This window comes from Columba livia, chromosome 8, assembly GCF_036013475.1.
Source record: "Columba livia isolate bColLiv1 breed racing homer chromosome 8, bColLiv1.pat.W.v2, whole genome shotgun sequence".
NCBI classification, from domain to species: Eukaryota; Metazoa; Chordata; class Aves; order Columbiformes; family Columbidae; genus Columba; species Columba livia.
The window spans coordinates 23,300,557-23,318,968 of record NC_088609.1 but is presented as its reverse complement, the minus strand read 5'-3'; the positions used below and the strand labels follow the sequence as shown (position 1 = coordinate 23,318,968).

General features: G+C 37.6%; 1 protein-coding gene across 13 annotated transcripts in view; it reads left to right on the top strand.

The window, feature by feature from the left end:
* Positions 1-297: 297 nt before the first annotated feature.
* Positions 298-18,412, top strand: part of PTBP2 (polypyrimidine tract binding protein 2) — a 53,499-nt gene continuing 35,384 nt past the window's right edge. For 6 of the 13 annotated variants that reach the window (XM_065072600.1, XM_013369012.3, XM_065072598.1 and 3 more), the window contains exons 1-3: positions 394-568; positions 2,168-2,198; positions 14,404-14,479. In XM_065072600.1, the coding sequence (XP_064928672.1) occupies positions 561-568; positions 2,168-2,198; positions 14,404-14,479 (115 nt within the window). In that variant the 5' untranslated portion in view covers positions 394-560. Of the gene's footprint in view, positions 569-2,167; positions 2,199-14,403; positions 14,480-18,412 lie in introns of all 13 variants that reach the window. The other 7 variants (XM_065072603.1, XM_065072602.1, XM_065072601.1 and 4 more) reach the window with 4 other exon arrangements.

The following is an 18,412-nucleotide window of genomic DNA, read 5'->3' as shown; positions in this document are numbered from 1 at the left end:
TGAAGCAGTATTAGCAGTTAGTTAAATAACCAACAGGTTGCTCGCTTATAAAGGCCAGTGTGGCCGATGGCACGGAGCGCTGAGGTCAAGGCTCCCTGCCAGGCTGGGGCGCTCTGAGGGGTCGGGGTGCGCGGGGAGCCCGGTCCTGGAGCGGCCCTTCCGAACGCTGTCCATGGCGCCAAGCGAGGCTCATGGCGCCGGGAAGCGCCGCATCAGCCCCGGGAAACCCCTCCGCAACAGGTGCGGCCCGGCCGTCAGTTGAGGCCCGGGCGGGGCGGCAGAGGCCGCCGACGGCCCGCCCCAGGCGGGGTAGGCTCGCGCCGCCTCACGCACCGGCCCGGCCCGGGCAGCTGATGGCAACAGCTTCAGCGGCGCGGAGTACGCATGCCTGGGGCGCGGACGCATGCTCAGTAGCGGCGGGGGACGAGGAACGGAATCCGGCACTCGGCAACGCTCGGCGGTTTCCGTGCAGGCCAGGCCGCCATTTTCTCACAGCTTCCCTGTACGCGTTGCCTGCGCGGCTCTCTGTCCCACTTGTCCGCGCTTTATCCTGCTCGGCGATGGACGGGTGAGTAGCGACCGGGGCGGTGGGGGCGAAGCTACTGCCGGGGTTGTGCCACCGGACGGTGGTGGGACCTGTCCTGGTGCGGGGGGCTCGCTCCCCGCCGCGGCTTCCTGCCGGCGGGCGGGCGTCTCCGAGTGTGCGGGGAGCGGCGGTGGGACAGGCGGGGTTCCCGCCGCAGGACAACTGGAGCGTGAGGCCCGGTACGGGGGTGGAGGAGAAGAGGGGGCTCAGGCTCCCCGTGCCGCGGGCCCCTCGGTGGGGTCTTCCCTTGCAAGTGCTGAGGGCTCGGGCCGCCCCTCCTCAGCGTGGTGCTGAGACCTCGGTTCTGGCGGTGAAGGGGGAGCACGATCTGCCCCATCAGTCTCCTCCAGAGCCTCGTGTTCTCTCCCTTTCCCCCGCCTTTGCCCTCTCTCCCCCAGTTGTGGGGTGAGAAGGGGCGCTCGGTGGGGCCGGGGTTTGTTTTGGAGCTGGCTGGAGGGGAGGAGCCATACCAGCGGGAGCCAGATGTCGAGCTCTTTTGTTTTCAGAAACTGCCTAATAAGCCCTCTGGTTTCCCCTCTCTCCTCCCCAGGTGGAAAGACGTGTGTGTTGAGGACTGGCTGTGAAAGCCAGAGAGGGAAGGTTTGAAGGGAGTCGGCCAGCGGGGCCCACGGGCCCGGCCGGGCTGGGGGGCAGCCCCTGTGCACAGGCCCGTCTGCTGGACCTGCACAACCGGCCTGATGGTTTTAGGCTTCGTTAGTGTAAATACAACGGCTTCCACATTCCCTATTGGATTGTTTACTCTGCTTCAAACAGAGGAGCAATCTCTTTGGTATGCTTAAAGCATTTAGCCTTCCAACTGTGAGAGTTTTAAAGGCTTTTTATGGTTAGTTGTGATTATAATGTTGGGAGTTGCAAATCCTGTCTGAGAAGTCTTGTCATTAATGACTATTATATTGTGGAATGCTTTCACATATTTGTGGTTTGCTTTCTTTTTTTTTTATGTGGACTTAGTTTTTTTGGGGGGTTCTGTTACACACTGTGAGTTATAATGCCACAACCTCTAAGAAACAGATGTACCTTGACATACCTGTTGCAGAATTCCATATAGGTGTACCTGATGACATTTCGTTCAATTTCATATGGGTGTACCTGCCAGTGTGTTCCTTTTTCCAAGTTAATTTCAAAAAATGCTTTAATTTCTTCCTGCTGTAAGATCTGTAGGGTAGCCTATGTTGCTGAACTAGCTGTCTAGTAAATAGGGGTGTGCAAGAAAAGTTTTGTACTTATTTTTTAAATTCTTTTATTTTCACCCTGTGATCTCATGTAGTCTAGAAACCCAAGTTTCCTAAATAAATTTCCTGGCAGTGTTGCTTTAGAGTAATGTTCACTTGAAACTTTGGACTTTTGGAGAAGCCTATAAGTTGCGGGAGCTTAGTGGCTTTTGTAGGTTTCTTTTGTACTTCTCAGCCCTACTGTGTTCTTTGAGCATAATTTTTTGACTGGGGAGGTTATTGGCTCTTTAGATTTCTCATTATTTTGACATTGCAATACATTAAAAAGTTGGTTTTATGAGGATAAATGGCTTGACTTGTGTTTTTGTTTTTTTTTTCTTTTTTACAGCATTGTCGCTGATGTTGCAGTTGGTGTGAAGGTAGGATGTACACTTAGCAAATAAGGGGGCAAATTGTTGATACAAAATGAACTACTTTGACCATCAGTAATTGCAAGTTGCAAGATTTTAACTAGTCATTGTCAGCTGATATTTAGTCAGCAGTATATGTTTTATTAACCAAAAATCCATAGAGGTAAATTGGAGGTGCTACACAAAATACTGTTCTAGATGCTGAGCTGTAAACAGTGGTTCTAGACTAATGTAGTGCTGTTGGCTTCTTATTTTAAAGCTTAATTTTGCAGATTTTTTTCAAAACAACATTTTCTCATTGTGGCATGGTGACTGAATGAGACATGTTTTCTTCTTTCCACCCATCCTTTGTTCAAAACAGTTACAACTGAAGTTCAAAAAGAAGTGACTGTCTATAATAGGACACAAAAATACGGGATGTAGAATTTGTTATGTAGACAGGGCAGTGGGCGTTTGCTTTGTTTTACTTTTTACATTCAAGTTCAGTTATGTATTTATCATCTTTATTCTAACAAGGAAATAGCTTCCAAATAGTTGCTAATTTACTATTTATTTCACTTCTATATTCAAATCTGTTGTAGGATTTAGATCAGTACTTCATAGAAGCAGACCAAGAAGTAGTGAGAATGCAAAGATACATGGGACAAGGGACCTTTAGGCTATAGTAATGGATGCATGAAAGCAATTCTGTTTCAGTGGTAGAAGTGTAAAAGTTTTCTAGTGCATACTGTCAAGTCTCCACATTTGTCCAGGGACTCTATAACTATGCTACGTAGCTATCTTTTCCCCTGAAGCTGATGTATGCTAACTGCTTGGTAAGCCAGGTTTTGTCTAGTAAAGCTCTTCAGCTCAGATTCAGTGTTGGTCTGTCTGGATTTGGACTAGTTTTTGTGTAATACAGCTAGCCTGTAGATACAGGTGCTACTCTGTCAGAGGGACCTGTATGATGTTTGTGAGCAAGCTTGCTTCTCAGAAGAGCTGTAAGAAGTCAGTTATTTATATTCTGGACCCATCTGGCTCCACATGTTCATGCAATGTTGTAGACAAGCTTAAAATCGCTCTCTGAATCAAGAGGAAAGCTGTGGGAGCTAATCCCTATCAGAAATGTGAACTGGCGTGATTATTTCTCCCTGGCTTGGGAGGACAAAGTTTTAACTGATTAAAACTTCAGGAATGTGTTTAACAGTTTGGAGGAATATCTAGGGAAGTCGAAGACTTTCAGAAGTAAACTGCCCCATATTAATAGCTTTGAGGCAAAACAGTTTATAAATTGCCCTCAATCATGTCTAATGAAGAAGTAATTTCAGGTAGACCATGTATTGCTTGAACTTTGATTTCAGACGTTCTCACTTAAGCAGAAGTAAGTGGATCCAGTATCCCTTTCATTCTTAACTATGAGCGACTTATGAGAATTTGAGCATTCATGAAGTATGTTGTAACCATGTAGTGCAGTTTTGGAACCATATTTTCAGATGGTAGCCAGACAATGAAATAAAGATGCTTAGATGACATAAACTGCTTCTTTCTGTTGATTGTAGAAGTTATAAGAAGGCAAGACATGTATTAGAAACAGTGATTAAATACAAGGAAAGGCACAGAAATGTCAAAAAGGTGTGTTATTTGTCTTGTGAAAATGGACTTTGGATTTTAAAAGGAAACAATCAATTGGTGCACAGATTTAATGGGAATAAGTAAGAAGGATTATGATTTTCTGAAGAAAGCTTTTAGATGTGGGAGGGGTAAACTGGATGGTATTCTGGAGCTTCTGTTACTATCTGAAGATGCTAATACAGTTTTTAAATTTTAGGAATGTTTTACTTGTAGGTGGTATATAAACAATTGGCAACATTTATCTCACCTTTCCTTGTCTGTTATCTTTTATTTGGGGTGCTTTGGGAATGTGTAGGGAACAAGTTTTGAGTCCAAGGAGTTGCATAAGCAGTTTTAATGCTCTTTTGACACTGCTTTTGTTGTGACTCTGTAGCCATTGAAGCGGGCAGGGATTTACCTGCGTGAAATCAACTCATCCAGGATACTTGCTTGACCGGAGGCTTCTTTGAGATATTATGCCTACTGTATATATGCTGATCAGTTAGACAGCATGTTTGTGATATATTCAATTGTACTTGGAGAAAGGGATTGTGACATACGATTAGGATTGTGACATATTACTCTACTGTTTGGAAAAATTTGCTTTATTTTATCAACATCAGTCATATGTGTACAAATTTGAAAATTATACTAACTATTGTCTGACCGGTTTCTCTCTTAAACAGGAAGGCAAACATGTTAGTTACATTTCTAAACCTATTTGTAAAAGAGTAATAGTGGAAGTTAACTACTGTAGTCTGGGAATTGTCTTTGAATTAAAAAAAGCTTTTGAGCTTTAGGGACTGAATGTGGGCCAAGCAAATATAAAGTCAAAGGAATACTTGCTTATAATGTTTTGTTAACAGTTTTATAGTCTCAGAGTTACCTGCTAATGAGGTTGCTAAATTGGAAGCTGTTAACATTTGTTTGTGCTGCATGCTTTGATTGACTTAAAACATTTTGTTCATCAAACTGTTGAATGTTCAGTCTTGATTTTATTTACGTGTTGAGTCACTAGAAATTAGCACCAAAAGCAGAGGAAAACATAAAACTCAAAAGGAGGTAGAAAAAAAATGACAAATAGTATTTGAAAACTTGGTTTACATAGAGTAAATGTGGGGATTTGTGCAACTCAAAATATGCAGTGGGAGCATGCTTCCCAGCTATAATCTGTCAGAGAAGTGGTGTGCTTTAATTTCTGAAAGTGTTAGAACATATCAACACCCAGTCATCTTCTAAGTACATATGAAATACTTCATATTTAGTTTGGTCTGTAATTTCTTGTTTTGCTTTCTGGAATGCATGGAGGAAAGGAAATGTCAGTCTGCACACAGTTCACCCCTTATGTTACAATTTACAAAATCATACAAACATAATGAGCTTTAGCTCTGCGTTTGCTGTTTCTTTGTGAACTCATGTTGTGTATGGGCAGTTTGTGTAAAGTATTTTTGAATAGGACAGACCTAAGGATTCTGGTAAAGGTAGTATATTACATAGTTCTTAGATTTTTTTTTTTTTCAGTTTCTTGAAGAAGTTCTGTACATTTTTAATTTATGGTTTTCCTCATGCCTACTTTAAAAATTGCCTTATTATATATGTTTCTTAAAGCTACATCTCAGTTGCTTTGTTTTTCCTACATGAGGTCCTTAGTCACTAAAAATGAGATGGTCTGCTAGTTAGCTTCTGGTCTCAAACTCACTGGCTATATAGGTTTAAGTATCACAATCTAATAACTGTAGTTTGAATTGCTGTCTTGTGTTCCCTTTACAGTTATGATGCTTTAATCTGGATAGGTAAATTGATTTAGTACTTGGAGTGATAGAGCATTTTTCAGTTGTTGAAGTGAATGTAAGAGGTACATAACAGTTTTCTCGAGAGTAATTAAAAGAATTTTTGGAGTGGTATAAAATGTGGTATAAAGAATATACATCGCACAGATGCAGGGAATAACTTAGGTGAACTTTTGGTACATGTTAAAGATAATAGTTCTCTTTTACTGTATTTCAGTGTGTGTCACTTCCGTCTAATGTATCGTCTTTCTTCTGGGTGGCATGTGTAGCTGTGCGGTAAATGGGGCCTGAACGACTGAGTGACTCATTTTGTGTATGTACATTGCACATTTCAGAGTGGCTGAGGTATACTGGTACTTGAGGGGCAGAAAAGAAGCAGTCATTCCTTCATGGATGCATTATTTGGTGCGTGCACTTGGGAATTCATGGAATTGTTGACAGTGCTGTGGATTACACTGGCCAAAAAGTTAACTTTAGCTGGTGTGGACAGCACCAGTTACACCTGGGAGGGAAAATTCATATTCCTGTAAATAATGTTTAAAGATGTGGGAATGGCCTTTTCCCCCAGAAGTCAGGGTATCAGTGTCTGCAGGATGCTTAAGAGAGAATACTTGATGTGTATTTAGTTGGTTATGTTAGGTATGCTAACAAGCACTGCCCTAGTACTTTCTGATAGTTTTCCAATCAGTAATGTGTCAGAAAGTCCCCCCTTTTTCCTGACTGCTGAAATTTTATCTTGAGGAATATAATAGTGTGGGGAAAGTGAGGTAGCTAAAATCAGAAGACATATGAGCTGATGGTAAAAAGGAAGAGAGCACAAAGTAGCAGTGTCTGTAAGTACTCTTGAAGCATTGTTCACTTTTTTCTAACTCAAGTTCTGAGAGGTAATCTCTTACAAAATTACAGAACACTGACTCTTTTTTGCTACTAATAACTGAGAGTTTCCTTGTGGCAGAAACAAATTTTGTGGATTTATTGTGATTTTTTTAATTTGAGCTGTACACTGCATAATGAAAATATGTGTAGAAAAAGTCAGTCAGAAATTCTAGCAAGTTGTCAGAAGAAAAGTTTAGACAAAACTTAAGAAATGAGAAAATGTATTTAAATATGTGTTTAAATATTTAAATATATATTTTTCCTTTTAGTATCTTCTTATTTTTTCTGAAATCTATTTTGCTTTCACTGCCGTCATTCTGGATACTTAAATGAAAGGAAGGGAGTGGTAGGATGAAAAACTGACTCATTCATACAGACAAATGCCATGTGATGGTCTATTTCATTGTATTTAAAATATCAGAATGATATTTTTGAGCTGTCTTTGAATGTCTAATATAGTTACTAGTAGATTGCTAGTAGATTAGGCAAAGAGTCTGCTGAGGGTAGTGATATGAGGAAAATTGATTGTTTGTGAATCGGAGGAATTGTTTTTAAATCCACTTTTGCATTCAATGATACTTAGTCGTAGCAACAGTAGAGAGCAAAAAAATGTGCAGAACATTCTATCAGTGAAGTAAGAATGAAGGGTGACTATGTTCAGAACTCTGGAACTGGCACCTGAATTTGTCCTTTCAGCAGTCAGTGGTATGGGGAGTACATCCTTGGTGACAAAAAATAGCGTCTTACAGTGAAAGACATCTGGTCTCTTTTAACAGTAACTTCTGTTAAATGACCCTGTTTGAAACGACTTTCATATTTGTTCCCAGAACAATCTACTCCAATTCTATTTTCTTTGTAACTTTTTTTCTTAATGCTCGTTCTGCCACTGTAGTATATGTGGAAAAACAGGGAGAGCTGAAAATGAAAAGAAAGGAAAAATGTTGAAAATTAGTTTGTGCTCTGTAGCAAGTATGCATCATTGCAAGGAAGGCTTAGTAGACCTATTTGATGTGTTTTGATGTCTGTCACTAACTGGAAATCACCCATTTTTTCATTAGTATCAGAAAACCTATATTTACATCTTAATTTAGGGGATTCTAGGAAGAGAAATGTGATCACCTGGACCATCTGAAAAAATATGAACCAATACCAGCATGAAAATACGCTTCCCATTTCTCACAGATTTGGGCCATGTTTTCACAAGCAAATTGAGTTGCATTCCATTTTTACCTGTCACTGTAGTACTTGTGCAACAAATGTTTGGGTAGCCACTTCACAAACCTCTCTTGGGAACTTAACCAGGATAAAGTTAAGCTGACAAAACAGTGAGTTGCATTTCTTTAGTCACATTTGTACCGAAGCGTGTGGTCATATAAATATTTAGGTGGTTTTTATAGCTACAAGTACATAAAGGTGTTTGTAGCTTTTAATAAAATGACTTTTTCTGTGAATGTGTAATGTCAATATTGAGTTATAGACAAAACAGCACTAGTGCTTTTATTTTTTTATTGTGAAATAGTGGAAAATGAAGTAGAAAGTACCTTCCTTGTGGATCTTATGTAGAAACTGCTACTAAAGGACCCAATCTATAAATCTAGGTGACATCATTCTCTAACTAGAAAGCTGAGAACTCATCCAAGTGACAGCTCCAGTGAGTTTTTCTGACCTATTCCTATTTACTACCAATTGTGTACAGCTGCTTTAGAGTAACACTTTCTTTCCTGGTAAATGTGGAAAAAAGGTCTGAAATACTGGAAAAAACTATCTTGTTTGTTCTTCCTCCTGTATGTTTGAAGTGTCAGCTGGTATTGGACTAGACTCTTGCCTGCAGTCTTTCATTACAATTAAAAACTTGAAGGTTTCCAAATGATGCTAGGTGGCATAATTTAAGTGGAGGTTTGGCTATTTAGCTTTCTGGTTTAATAGTCCATCTTTATCTTCAGATGCTAGGTACATGGCATGTACCATGCATATAGTTGCAAGAAGAAAGAATAAAAGCTTAATTTTCTCCTAGATCCTTCTTTACTGAAAAAAAAATGAGCATAAAAATAGTTAAGTTAGTTGTTAGGATATATAAACGATATATGATTGGCTGAGGATAGCCTAAAAAAGAGAATACAGAGAATAAGTATGGAAAGGTGGTCGTATTTTATCCAGTTAACTTCATAGTGAGTTAAAAGCAAGTGCTGTTTTAAGTGAGTTTTTAAGCGTCCATGGAGTTCATGGCCTCATTTGATAAGAGTTCATGCTAATATAATTAAATAATGTAGTCTTAAAAAAATCAACTAGACATACTTCTTCTATGTTAGGTTCTGATGAAGTGATAACTAGCTTATAATTTAAACTGTATACTTTGTAAAATACTTTTGAACCTGCATGGAATTTCTTTTGGATTGTATGTTTGTCCTGTCCTGAATTGAGTTTTCTGTGAATCCTGTACATACAAGAGGTGTAGCGATCTGTTCATTAGGTAATTCAGATTATGTATTTGGACAGTAGTGCACATAGTCAGAGCATAATGCAGGTAAAGTATTCTTCATGAGAAAGTGTGTGTTGCATTGTTGCATTAAAAATGCATCCTGTTAAAAATGAATAATGAATTAAATTCTGATCCATCACGTGTAAACTGAAGGAAGTCTATAAATGCTATGTTTGGGGGTTTAAAGTATGTTGTCATGTTGTTTCCAATATCCAGTCCCCAAAGTTAATTCAGATATTGAATATTGATGCTGTGCGTTTACAAGTGTGTATCTGTTAGAGGGAAATGTTTACTGTCTAGATTGGAATTCTCATATGCTTTTATTTGTCTCACATACCATCAGGTTTCTGGTGCTTTCTTTTAAATTGTTCCCAGATGTTAGAAATGAAGTATTTTACAATGCTGTTAGATTTCTTTAAATCACGAGATCTGTCTTGTGGCTTGTCATAGCCCTTGGGAAATTCATGCCCGTAGGCTGGGAATGACTGGTAAATGCGCAGTGCCAGCTCACGTTCTCCTTTTCACTTTCATCTGGGGGAGGACGGGGGGAGAGAAGGGAAGTGGTGGGGGCAAGAGCATCCTGTTCTTGAGAGAGGTTTGTAATATCAGCAAATTAGAACCCCACAAATGAGAGGACTTATCAGAAAATGTATTTTTGGAGTAGTTATCTTCTCTAGTAGGAATTTAAGAGATTATTTTAAGAGATTATTTTTTATGATACTGTTGACTTTAACGAAGTATAGTTCTTCACTTGTTTACTCTTTCTAGTAGTATTGGTTTAGTGTTCTTCTAGTGAATCTACACATGCTTCTAATAAACCTTCTGTAATACACTCACGTTTGTTATATTAGGTTCAGCTATAACTTCTAAACAGAGTCTTCATCACCCTGAAATGTTGGGAAAAGAGCTGATAATGTTTCTCTTTTATAAACAGTTGTCCAAAAGTATTTTAAAATCCCTTTGGTAAGTCTCAAGCAGAAGTTGTTACTCTTTGGGCTTTTTTTTTACCTTGGATGTAATAGAATCTGGGGAATGTTTGAAATATTTAAAGCCCTATCTGGAATGTGAGGAAAACAATTGACAAAAACTTCTAAATAGTATTTTCTTTATTAGTCTAGAAGGATAGTATGACTGTAATGACTTCCTGAAATTACATAGCTACTGAATATAACCTGTGATATCATGAAGCTTTATAGTAGTCTGTTATGGGGGGGAAATAATCCAAACTCCTGCTATGTAAATCCAGTTTGTATAGTGAGTTATTTTAAGTTAGTTATGACTGTTAAAGCAAGGAGCTAGGAGATTAATTTGCTAAGCTAGAAGCTTTTTCTTTCTCTTTGTATAATTGATTTTGTAAATTGTAGAAGAGACAGAGTATATACAGTAAGTGTATTCACATACAGAAATTAACTGAAATATCAAAGTGGTACCTTCAATTTAAAGTGTATAAAATAATTTTTGTATGTGTAATTTTTCAGTTTCTCTGAAATACGTATACAAAGTCGGAGTTGGTATATTTTTGATCTTTTTAAGTGATCCTGCATGTCAGTTTTATGTAATTCCATGGGTTGAAGCCATTTATTAACAGGCCGTTTTCACACCATGGATGTTAAATGCTCTTACGGGGACAAGGGTGTGAGAACATGGGCTTCATTGAAAGAACTGTATTAACTCTGCAACAAATTTAAAGTTCACTCGCTGCAAGAAGTTAGTTGCGCAATTCCCTTGTTTATTTTGTGTATCAGTATTTTAGCAGATTCTGGTTTCCTGAAGAAATGGTTTAGATATCTCTGATCTGAATAGTTAATGGATTAGCTTTTATGGAAGGTTGATTAATGTTCTTCTTGACATTGGTAGGAATAGAAATATGGCATTGAATACTTGTGCTGTTGAGGACTAGCTGTCAAAAGATGACCTATTAATAGTATAATAGCAGTTTGTACTTCTTTTGTCCTTTGTGATCTTCTTTCCTCATGCTAAAATGGATATTCTTTTAGTCTTGACCGTGTTGCTATTATAGGAACACTTCTTTACTGCTTATGACAAAATAAAATCCTTGGGGTGTTGTTTGTTTGTTATTTTAACTTAGATGTGTAACTTCTGTGATCTATTTGTTTGTGATCTTCACTTTTCTTATACAATCTCAAACTTGCTTAGATTCTTTATAAAGCAGCAGTTTACACAGATTGTGAAAACAGTTAAATGAATATTTCTCTTGGATCTGCTTTTCTTCATTGAAGAACATAGCGAATCAGATTCAAAGATCTGAGTTTAGTTTTCTTATCTGTTAAACACTCAGTAGAATTTACCTAAATTATTTTAAACGTTTCTTTGCATCATTTGAGTGGCAGAACTGGTGCGCTTAAGGCTAAGACTAGTGGATGTTCAAGATACTTGGGAAATGGATTATAATTCTGAAGTTTGTATGTGAGATAGCGGAGTGATGAAGAGCTTTGCTCTTGGAGCAAGATAGCAGTTCTTTTTGGCTTAGCACCCTCTAAAAGAAGATGCATATAAAAACAAAGCCAAGCACCCCAAACCACAAATTGAAAAAAGTATTATCTCTGCTAAATGTAAGTGAAATAAGTATTTTTGTCTATGCTGTAATTCAGGAGGTGTTTGTATCACATAGCAGTGCAAGTTTAAGAGAACATATTGGTGTACTCAAAATGCTTATATAAAATTTCTTTACTAGACAACTTAGTCATCTTAACAATAACCCTTTTGAAGTAAATGACAATTATGAGACAATTACTACTCTCTGTGTCCAAGAACATCATGTCTTTTGCTGTGTAGCTGGTTTTAATGTACTGAATGAAGTGCAGGGATATCTATGCTGCTTAAGATAAGGCAATGTCTTTGTCTTTTATGAAAAGCTTGGCAAGTATGTATGGGAGTGAGTTAACAGAGGTTTGATATACATTTGTGGTTTCATGGTGAAGTGGAAGAATATTCCACACATGGACCTGTACATCTGTGAATCAGACTTGTGAACACTGATTTATGAGAATAAAACAAATGTAGAATTTATGATACATGGCAATATAAGGAATTCACATTTACTGGTTCTTCCGAAGCAAAACTATTAAAACTTTTTCACTTGTAATGACAAAAACTTGTGATTGACTCTGAATGTATTCATGAAATGCGAAATGATATGTTTCAAAATGAAGAGAAAATTTTTAACTGTTCATGAAACACAAATACAGTAACTGAAAATGCACTCTCAGTAACTTGTGCTCCTTTTGGATTTTTGTGATGTGGATTAAGAAATTAACAGTGTTTGGAAAGCCTGATTTACTAGGCATCAGAAGTTTATGTCATCATTCTTGCATTCCACTGGTTAACACTTGCTGGTGTAAGTAACTTTTTGAAGCTGAAAACAACTCAAATTTGAGATTTTTCAGAATTGTGAAGTTTCTGCAGGTTTTGGGAAGAGCAGTCATTTGGTATGGAGGACACTTCAGTTGTTCACTTAGTGACTGCTGTACTGTTGCAAATTAATGCCTGGCATATTAAGGAAAAAAATTCCTGCTGAATTGTGCATGACTATGTACTGATTCAGGCTCTACTGCTGCTTCTACTTGTTGAGTTGACGTGTCCAGGCTACAGACCAGGGCTCTCAAGCAAGGCCAGGGGGGTAGGTGGATGGCAGAAATAATGGCGGTTATAGCTGAGTAAGCCAATGCAACTAGTAACCTTGAACTTTGCAATATTCTACCTATGTAAATATTATGTTAGAAAAAAAAACAACATTACAGACAAAGAAGGAATGTTTGTTTCAACTTATACTGAGTGCCTGGGTAGAAAGCAATGTAGTTTGAATAATAGAGAGTTTCCATAACTTCTCTAACTTGTTTCTTGGGTTTGTCCAGCTAAGGTTTTTCTTAGTTATATCTGATTACAGATCTGTTCTTATCTTGGGAAGGACAAGACGTGATTCTTCTCATGGTCCTACCTAATCTTGGTGTTGGGCATTACTCAGTTTTAAAGGAAATTTGTTGTTGTTTTCATAGGCAGAGCATTGTTGGTTGCTATATACTCTGAAGAGCTTAGACTATTCAGTAAACTGTGTAAAGATTCTTCAGAGCTGATGTTGAAAACTAAGTGAACTTTAATGGGTCTATGTGTGCATACACATATATACCATTTTTAAGAGCTTCTGGATTTCAGGTGTGGATTAAACAAACTTTAACACATTTTCTGTGCATGGACATACAGAGCACTGTGATAAAATGGTAAAGGTTCGATTTTTTTTTTTTTTTTTTTTTTTTTTTTTTTTTTTTATGCATCTTGCAACTGTGCTGCCTAGGAAGGTGATATCCTCAGGTTAATTTAGTATGCAGTAATGAGATGTCCTGTAAAACATATTCACTAACTATTCTTGAGATTCTGTTGTAGTGTCCACAATAGAATTAAAAACATTCATTTTTATAAAGATGGGTAGAAACTGCTTTCTTTCCTCGCTTCCATTTTAACAGCGATGTGGATTAGTGTTAAGGGTGATGGGAAAATACTTTTGAAGTGGGGAAAGAATCAATGAGAGATCAAAGATAATATTTAAAGGATGTTAGCTTTATTTCCCTTTTTTTTTTTTTTTTTTTTTTTTAAGGAAAGATCTAAATATTTTGGGGACTTTTTGAGAGATGAAGTCTTGAGGAATGGAGGGGCTTGGGGACAGAAAGAAAAAACAATAACAACAACAAAAAAAAAGACTTGAAGCCAGAGGCTCTTCAGCTATGTCAAACACCTATCTTATATCGCAAATAATTTGAGAGAAAAAGATGATATTGTCTGTTTTCGAGATAAAACTTCTGAGGATTTGAGCACACTTTCAAGTCATTTCCAAAAAGACCATTTAATTGGTATTTGTCGTGTTTTAAGAATTATAATGAAGATGTAATTCCCTGCCCTAAATTGTATTTTGTAGGTCAAACCGATGTCCCCAAAATAAAAACTGATCATTTCCTATGAAGACAAGTCTTTTTTTTTTTTTTTTTTTTTGAATAGTGGTGTTAGAATTGGGCTAAGCTACATATTTCTGTTTGTATAGTTTTCCCGTGTAGTTTCAGCTATATACAATAATTTAATGTATGTATATAAAATACTAAAACCATAGATCAGTTGAAATGCTTTTGAAATAGACTAAATACATGTAATATTTTAATTTGAAATGCTGGACAAAATTATTGTTCAGCAGTTCTTATTGTGTCTGGAGGTGACTACATTTCAGTGGTGGGTGAAATGATAGTGCTTAAGCTGCTCTCATTTCAAAGATTGCCGTGTAAATATACTGCTTTACTTAGATTTCAAGTTGTTGTACTTATCTGAAAAGAAGAAGTCTGCCAAATCTGAATAGGTTTGGTAATGCTTGCTTAAGTTCTTCTAAAGGTTTTCCCTTTCAAACTGACATTTTTAATATCTTTAAAAATCACAAAATAGAGAAAAAAAAAATCTCTTACTGTCTCTTTCTTTTTAGAGAGGATCTGACGAACTTCTTTCAGGCAGTGTACTCAATAGCCCGAACTCTAACATGAGCAGCATGGTAGTTACTGGTAAGTGATGCCCTTTCAAAGGAGAAATCTATCATTTATACTTGGACTCATTTCCTGTGTGCAAGGGGAGAACACTGAAACGAAAATCCGTTGTGCTATAGAGGGATAAAGTGTTGGCATGCGTTAGACTGTAGTGATCTTGTATATTTTCACAAACCTTGGGTATCTGAGAAGAATAATCCCATAAAACAAGACGCAACTTTCTGATGTCTATTCACTAAGTTGTTGGTGGGTGATGGGATGAAAAATTACACTTGTCTTGTACAGCTGCCTTCAAAGTAAGGAATCACAACTACCAGGCAAAGATAAACAGCTTAGCAACTCCTGTGTGACATCAGCCTTTTCACACATAGACATCTGTGAGTCTGGGCATTACTGGGAAGAACACTGTGCCACTTTCATAATATAAGTATGGATTCAGGAAAACAGAGTTTTGCTCTGTTCTCATTTAGACTGCTAAAGCAGGAAACTTCACTTTGCTACTTCAGTCTGAGATCTCAGCAGTAGAATCTCAGAATGTCAATGTAAAGTGAGTGTAGTTGTTCTTTAGCCAAATTTCTGGTGATGCCAGATAGGCTTTTCATGAATTGGCATGTACTAAAATGCCTTCTACTGCAGTTAATGCTTCTGTAGGTTAAATATGCTTTGAGTTCCCTTGGAGGACTCACTATAAAGGTGTTGCTTTTCCTCTCTTTTTCTTTCCTTAGAGATGTGGAAGAATTGGTTCATGGCAACAATCAATGTTGCTGGTCTTTCCAAATAGTTGCCTGGCTCTCTGCTTTAATGTTCCTGATTAATTTTTCTATATTTATATGCTGAGCAGTATAGTTATTAATATCAGTAGCAGATTCTTTCCTTTTAATCTAGTAGTCAAAGAGTGGGATTCAGGGTGCAATTTCTTGTTATGTTTATGGTGCTGTGGTGGCAGCTGTTGCCAGAATGGGCGGTTCTGTGATTATCATCTTATGTCCTTAGCATAAGCAGAGAAAAAACCCCACCTCCACGTGCTTCTGCTCCACACTCTGTGTTAGAGTGCCTGTACACTTACAGAATGACCTAATCCAGCATTAAAATATACTGCCAAAAAGCATTGTTTTTGCTTGGAGGAGTGATAGGGCTGCACAGTTGCTGTTATAGATTCAGTGCAGTGTGGGGTGGAGGACTGTGGTGACAGAAGAGAGAACCACTTCCATCAGCAGTTCTATAACCAGAGGTGAAGAGATTGTACTTCTTTGGAATAGATCAGAAATGCAGTGTAGTGCATTCATAGGCATTTTAGAACTCTATAACATTTGTTTATCTCCCCTGCTTTTCTTACTTCTTTCTGATTCTGAAAGATGTCTCTTGTTTTTATTTTCTTGATGTCCTCTGCAGCCGTGGATATTAGTTCTTCAGCAGTGTGCTTTACTTAAATGAGAAACTAGAATGAGAAGGAGTTTGGGTTGTGTGTGAGTGTTTGGTTTTGTGAGTGGGAGGCAGATCACTGTTACCAAGACAAAGTCCTGAGCATTACCAAATTCTCCACATATTCTCAGAGAAACTTTAGATCATGAAAACTAAATGCAGATTAATTTATCCAAGGAAACAACAATAAAAGCTAAAGAGAAAAAATTGAAGTAATTGAGTTTTCAGAAGAAAAAGTACAGAAGCTTGCCTAAGAAGCCTCAAACTTTAAACAGAAATTCTTTTCTCCTCAAAAAAATCTTAGAAGAGTGTGCCTCGATTCCATTATGTGGACTTGGTAGTTTGATGCTTTTAGCAAATACAGATTCTCCACCCCCTGCCTCCCTCCTTGTCTTTGTTTACCCCCTTTTTAAGCTGATTTAGGGCTTGGGTGTTTCGGTAGGTTTTGGCTTTTTAGTTACCAAAGAAGTATTTGTTGAGAGAGTAGTTTTCAAATGAATTTATTTTTTTCATTTCATACAAGTAAGACTTATTGATATGTCTCTACGCATGCAGAACCACAAGTGACTTCTCAGAAATTATCTCAGTAGTAAGCAACAGCAGACTGAGTAGTGGCCTTGGTTCCTGTAGTATCATTTGCCTCTTATAAAAATTTCCGTATTAATTGTGTAATATATAAAGGAAGTGGGTGGAAAAATAATACCAAACAATCAAAAAACCCCAATCTGAATGCAGTATTTGAAGTCAATCCATTCTCTATAGAGGTCAGTGGAAAGGAGGCTAGTTTTGTTTGGGGTTTTTCGTTTGTTTTTTAAGCAGTTTCTTGGAATTGTGCTCAAATTTGGCTTTTCCCTGCCAGCCTTTGTTAAATGACATAAAAAAAAAAAGAAAACAAAACTGTAGAGAAGGCTAAATCCACAGTTCAGTGTTATTTTTCTAATATATCCTCCAATAGCACAGTTTACAAGTTCAGATTGTAGAATCAGAAGCAATTAGATCTGAAATGCAACCCATATGTTAATTTTTCTGTGCCCATCTCCTGAAGCTGAATGAGTTCAGGTATTCTTTATGCCCAGATGAATGTCCTTCTCTTGCTTCAGTTCTGCTGGTACTTTTCTCTTTAGAAGAATTTAAGAATTTTGTGAGCAGAGTTTTTTGTTGTAACCAAGGCATGGTAGTGATGACTCTTCCTCAGATTTTCTGGGGCTTAAGATCTGTAATCACTGATGAAAGTCTTTGTAAAGGACACATTTTGTAGCAATTGACCTACTATAACTCTTAAAACTAATACTTGTTCTTGGCCATTTCATTCTTAGATTTTGGAAGTGTCATGATTTTATGAGACTTGGCCATTGTTTTCTCCAAACAGATACCTAGATGAACAAAGGAAAGAGATAGTTTGTAATTCTCTGAGCCTTATTGGTAAAAATATACACAATAAAAAAATGGTTGTCACTAGCAGTACTGTATTGGGCCTAAACTTGGAGCAAAACCTTGGGAGTCACAGCCTTATTTATTTCTAAATCTCTGCTATAGAGATATTAACCTAAACCAACTTGCCTAAGTTGTCAAAAAAAAGACCTTTTAATGGAAGTGAGTATTTTTGGTAGAAATGGGGGTTGAGTCTTTAGGGGTTAGACTGGCGATGAGATATTTAAATGATCATCCTACCCTTTTATCATGGTAACAGTTCCATCAGATTTTTCTGATAGTAAGCTGCCAGTCAGTTAGAATACTGTAGTTCTTTAATGCTTTTATGGATACTCTTGCTCTAATTCACTTTCTTAGTCTGACAAAGATGTGAAAGATGCCTACTCGTAGTGTTGTAGGGAGTCTTGCATATGCATCCCTTCCTATTGATGAAAGCAACTTGCAAAATTGTTAGACAAACACTTGATTTGTGTTCTTATTGATTATTTGAACTGCTGGTAATTTGATAAACAATATGGAATTAAGGAAAATACTAGCATATTGGACTGTTGTCCAAAGGACTCAGTTAAAGTACAAGACATGGTCACTGAGCATTTTGTAAACAGCTTTGTCATCAGTGTCCATCTTAGAGATTGTGTAGATGAAAGGGAATTGGCAGTCTGGTGCATTAAAATTTACTACAACTCACGTTTCTGTCTGAAGTGCTATGTGTGTCTTTTGTAAAAGAACATCATTAAAAAAAAGTTAGACATGGATAACTGAGGATGACTTCTGTGTGAGTTGTTTTACCACAATTCTGAACAATTATATCCTGTTTTGGACGTAATTTGGTTACTGTCCTTATTGTTGTGGAATTTCAGTTGAGTTAAGCACTTATATTTAAATATACATTATTTTTTTCTGAATTAGTTTACAAACAGTATGGCAAACATTCTGTGAATGTTGAGGGAAGAATCCCATCTACTAGATCAGAGTTTGTTTCGAGGGAAGGCAGCTTGTAAGGTTCCAGGTTAGCAAATATCAAAGCTTTTCTAAGAAGTTCTTTTTTTGATGTTGGTTGTTTAAGTTTCTGAGCTTTTTAGCACCAGCTGACATTGA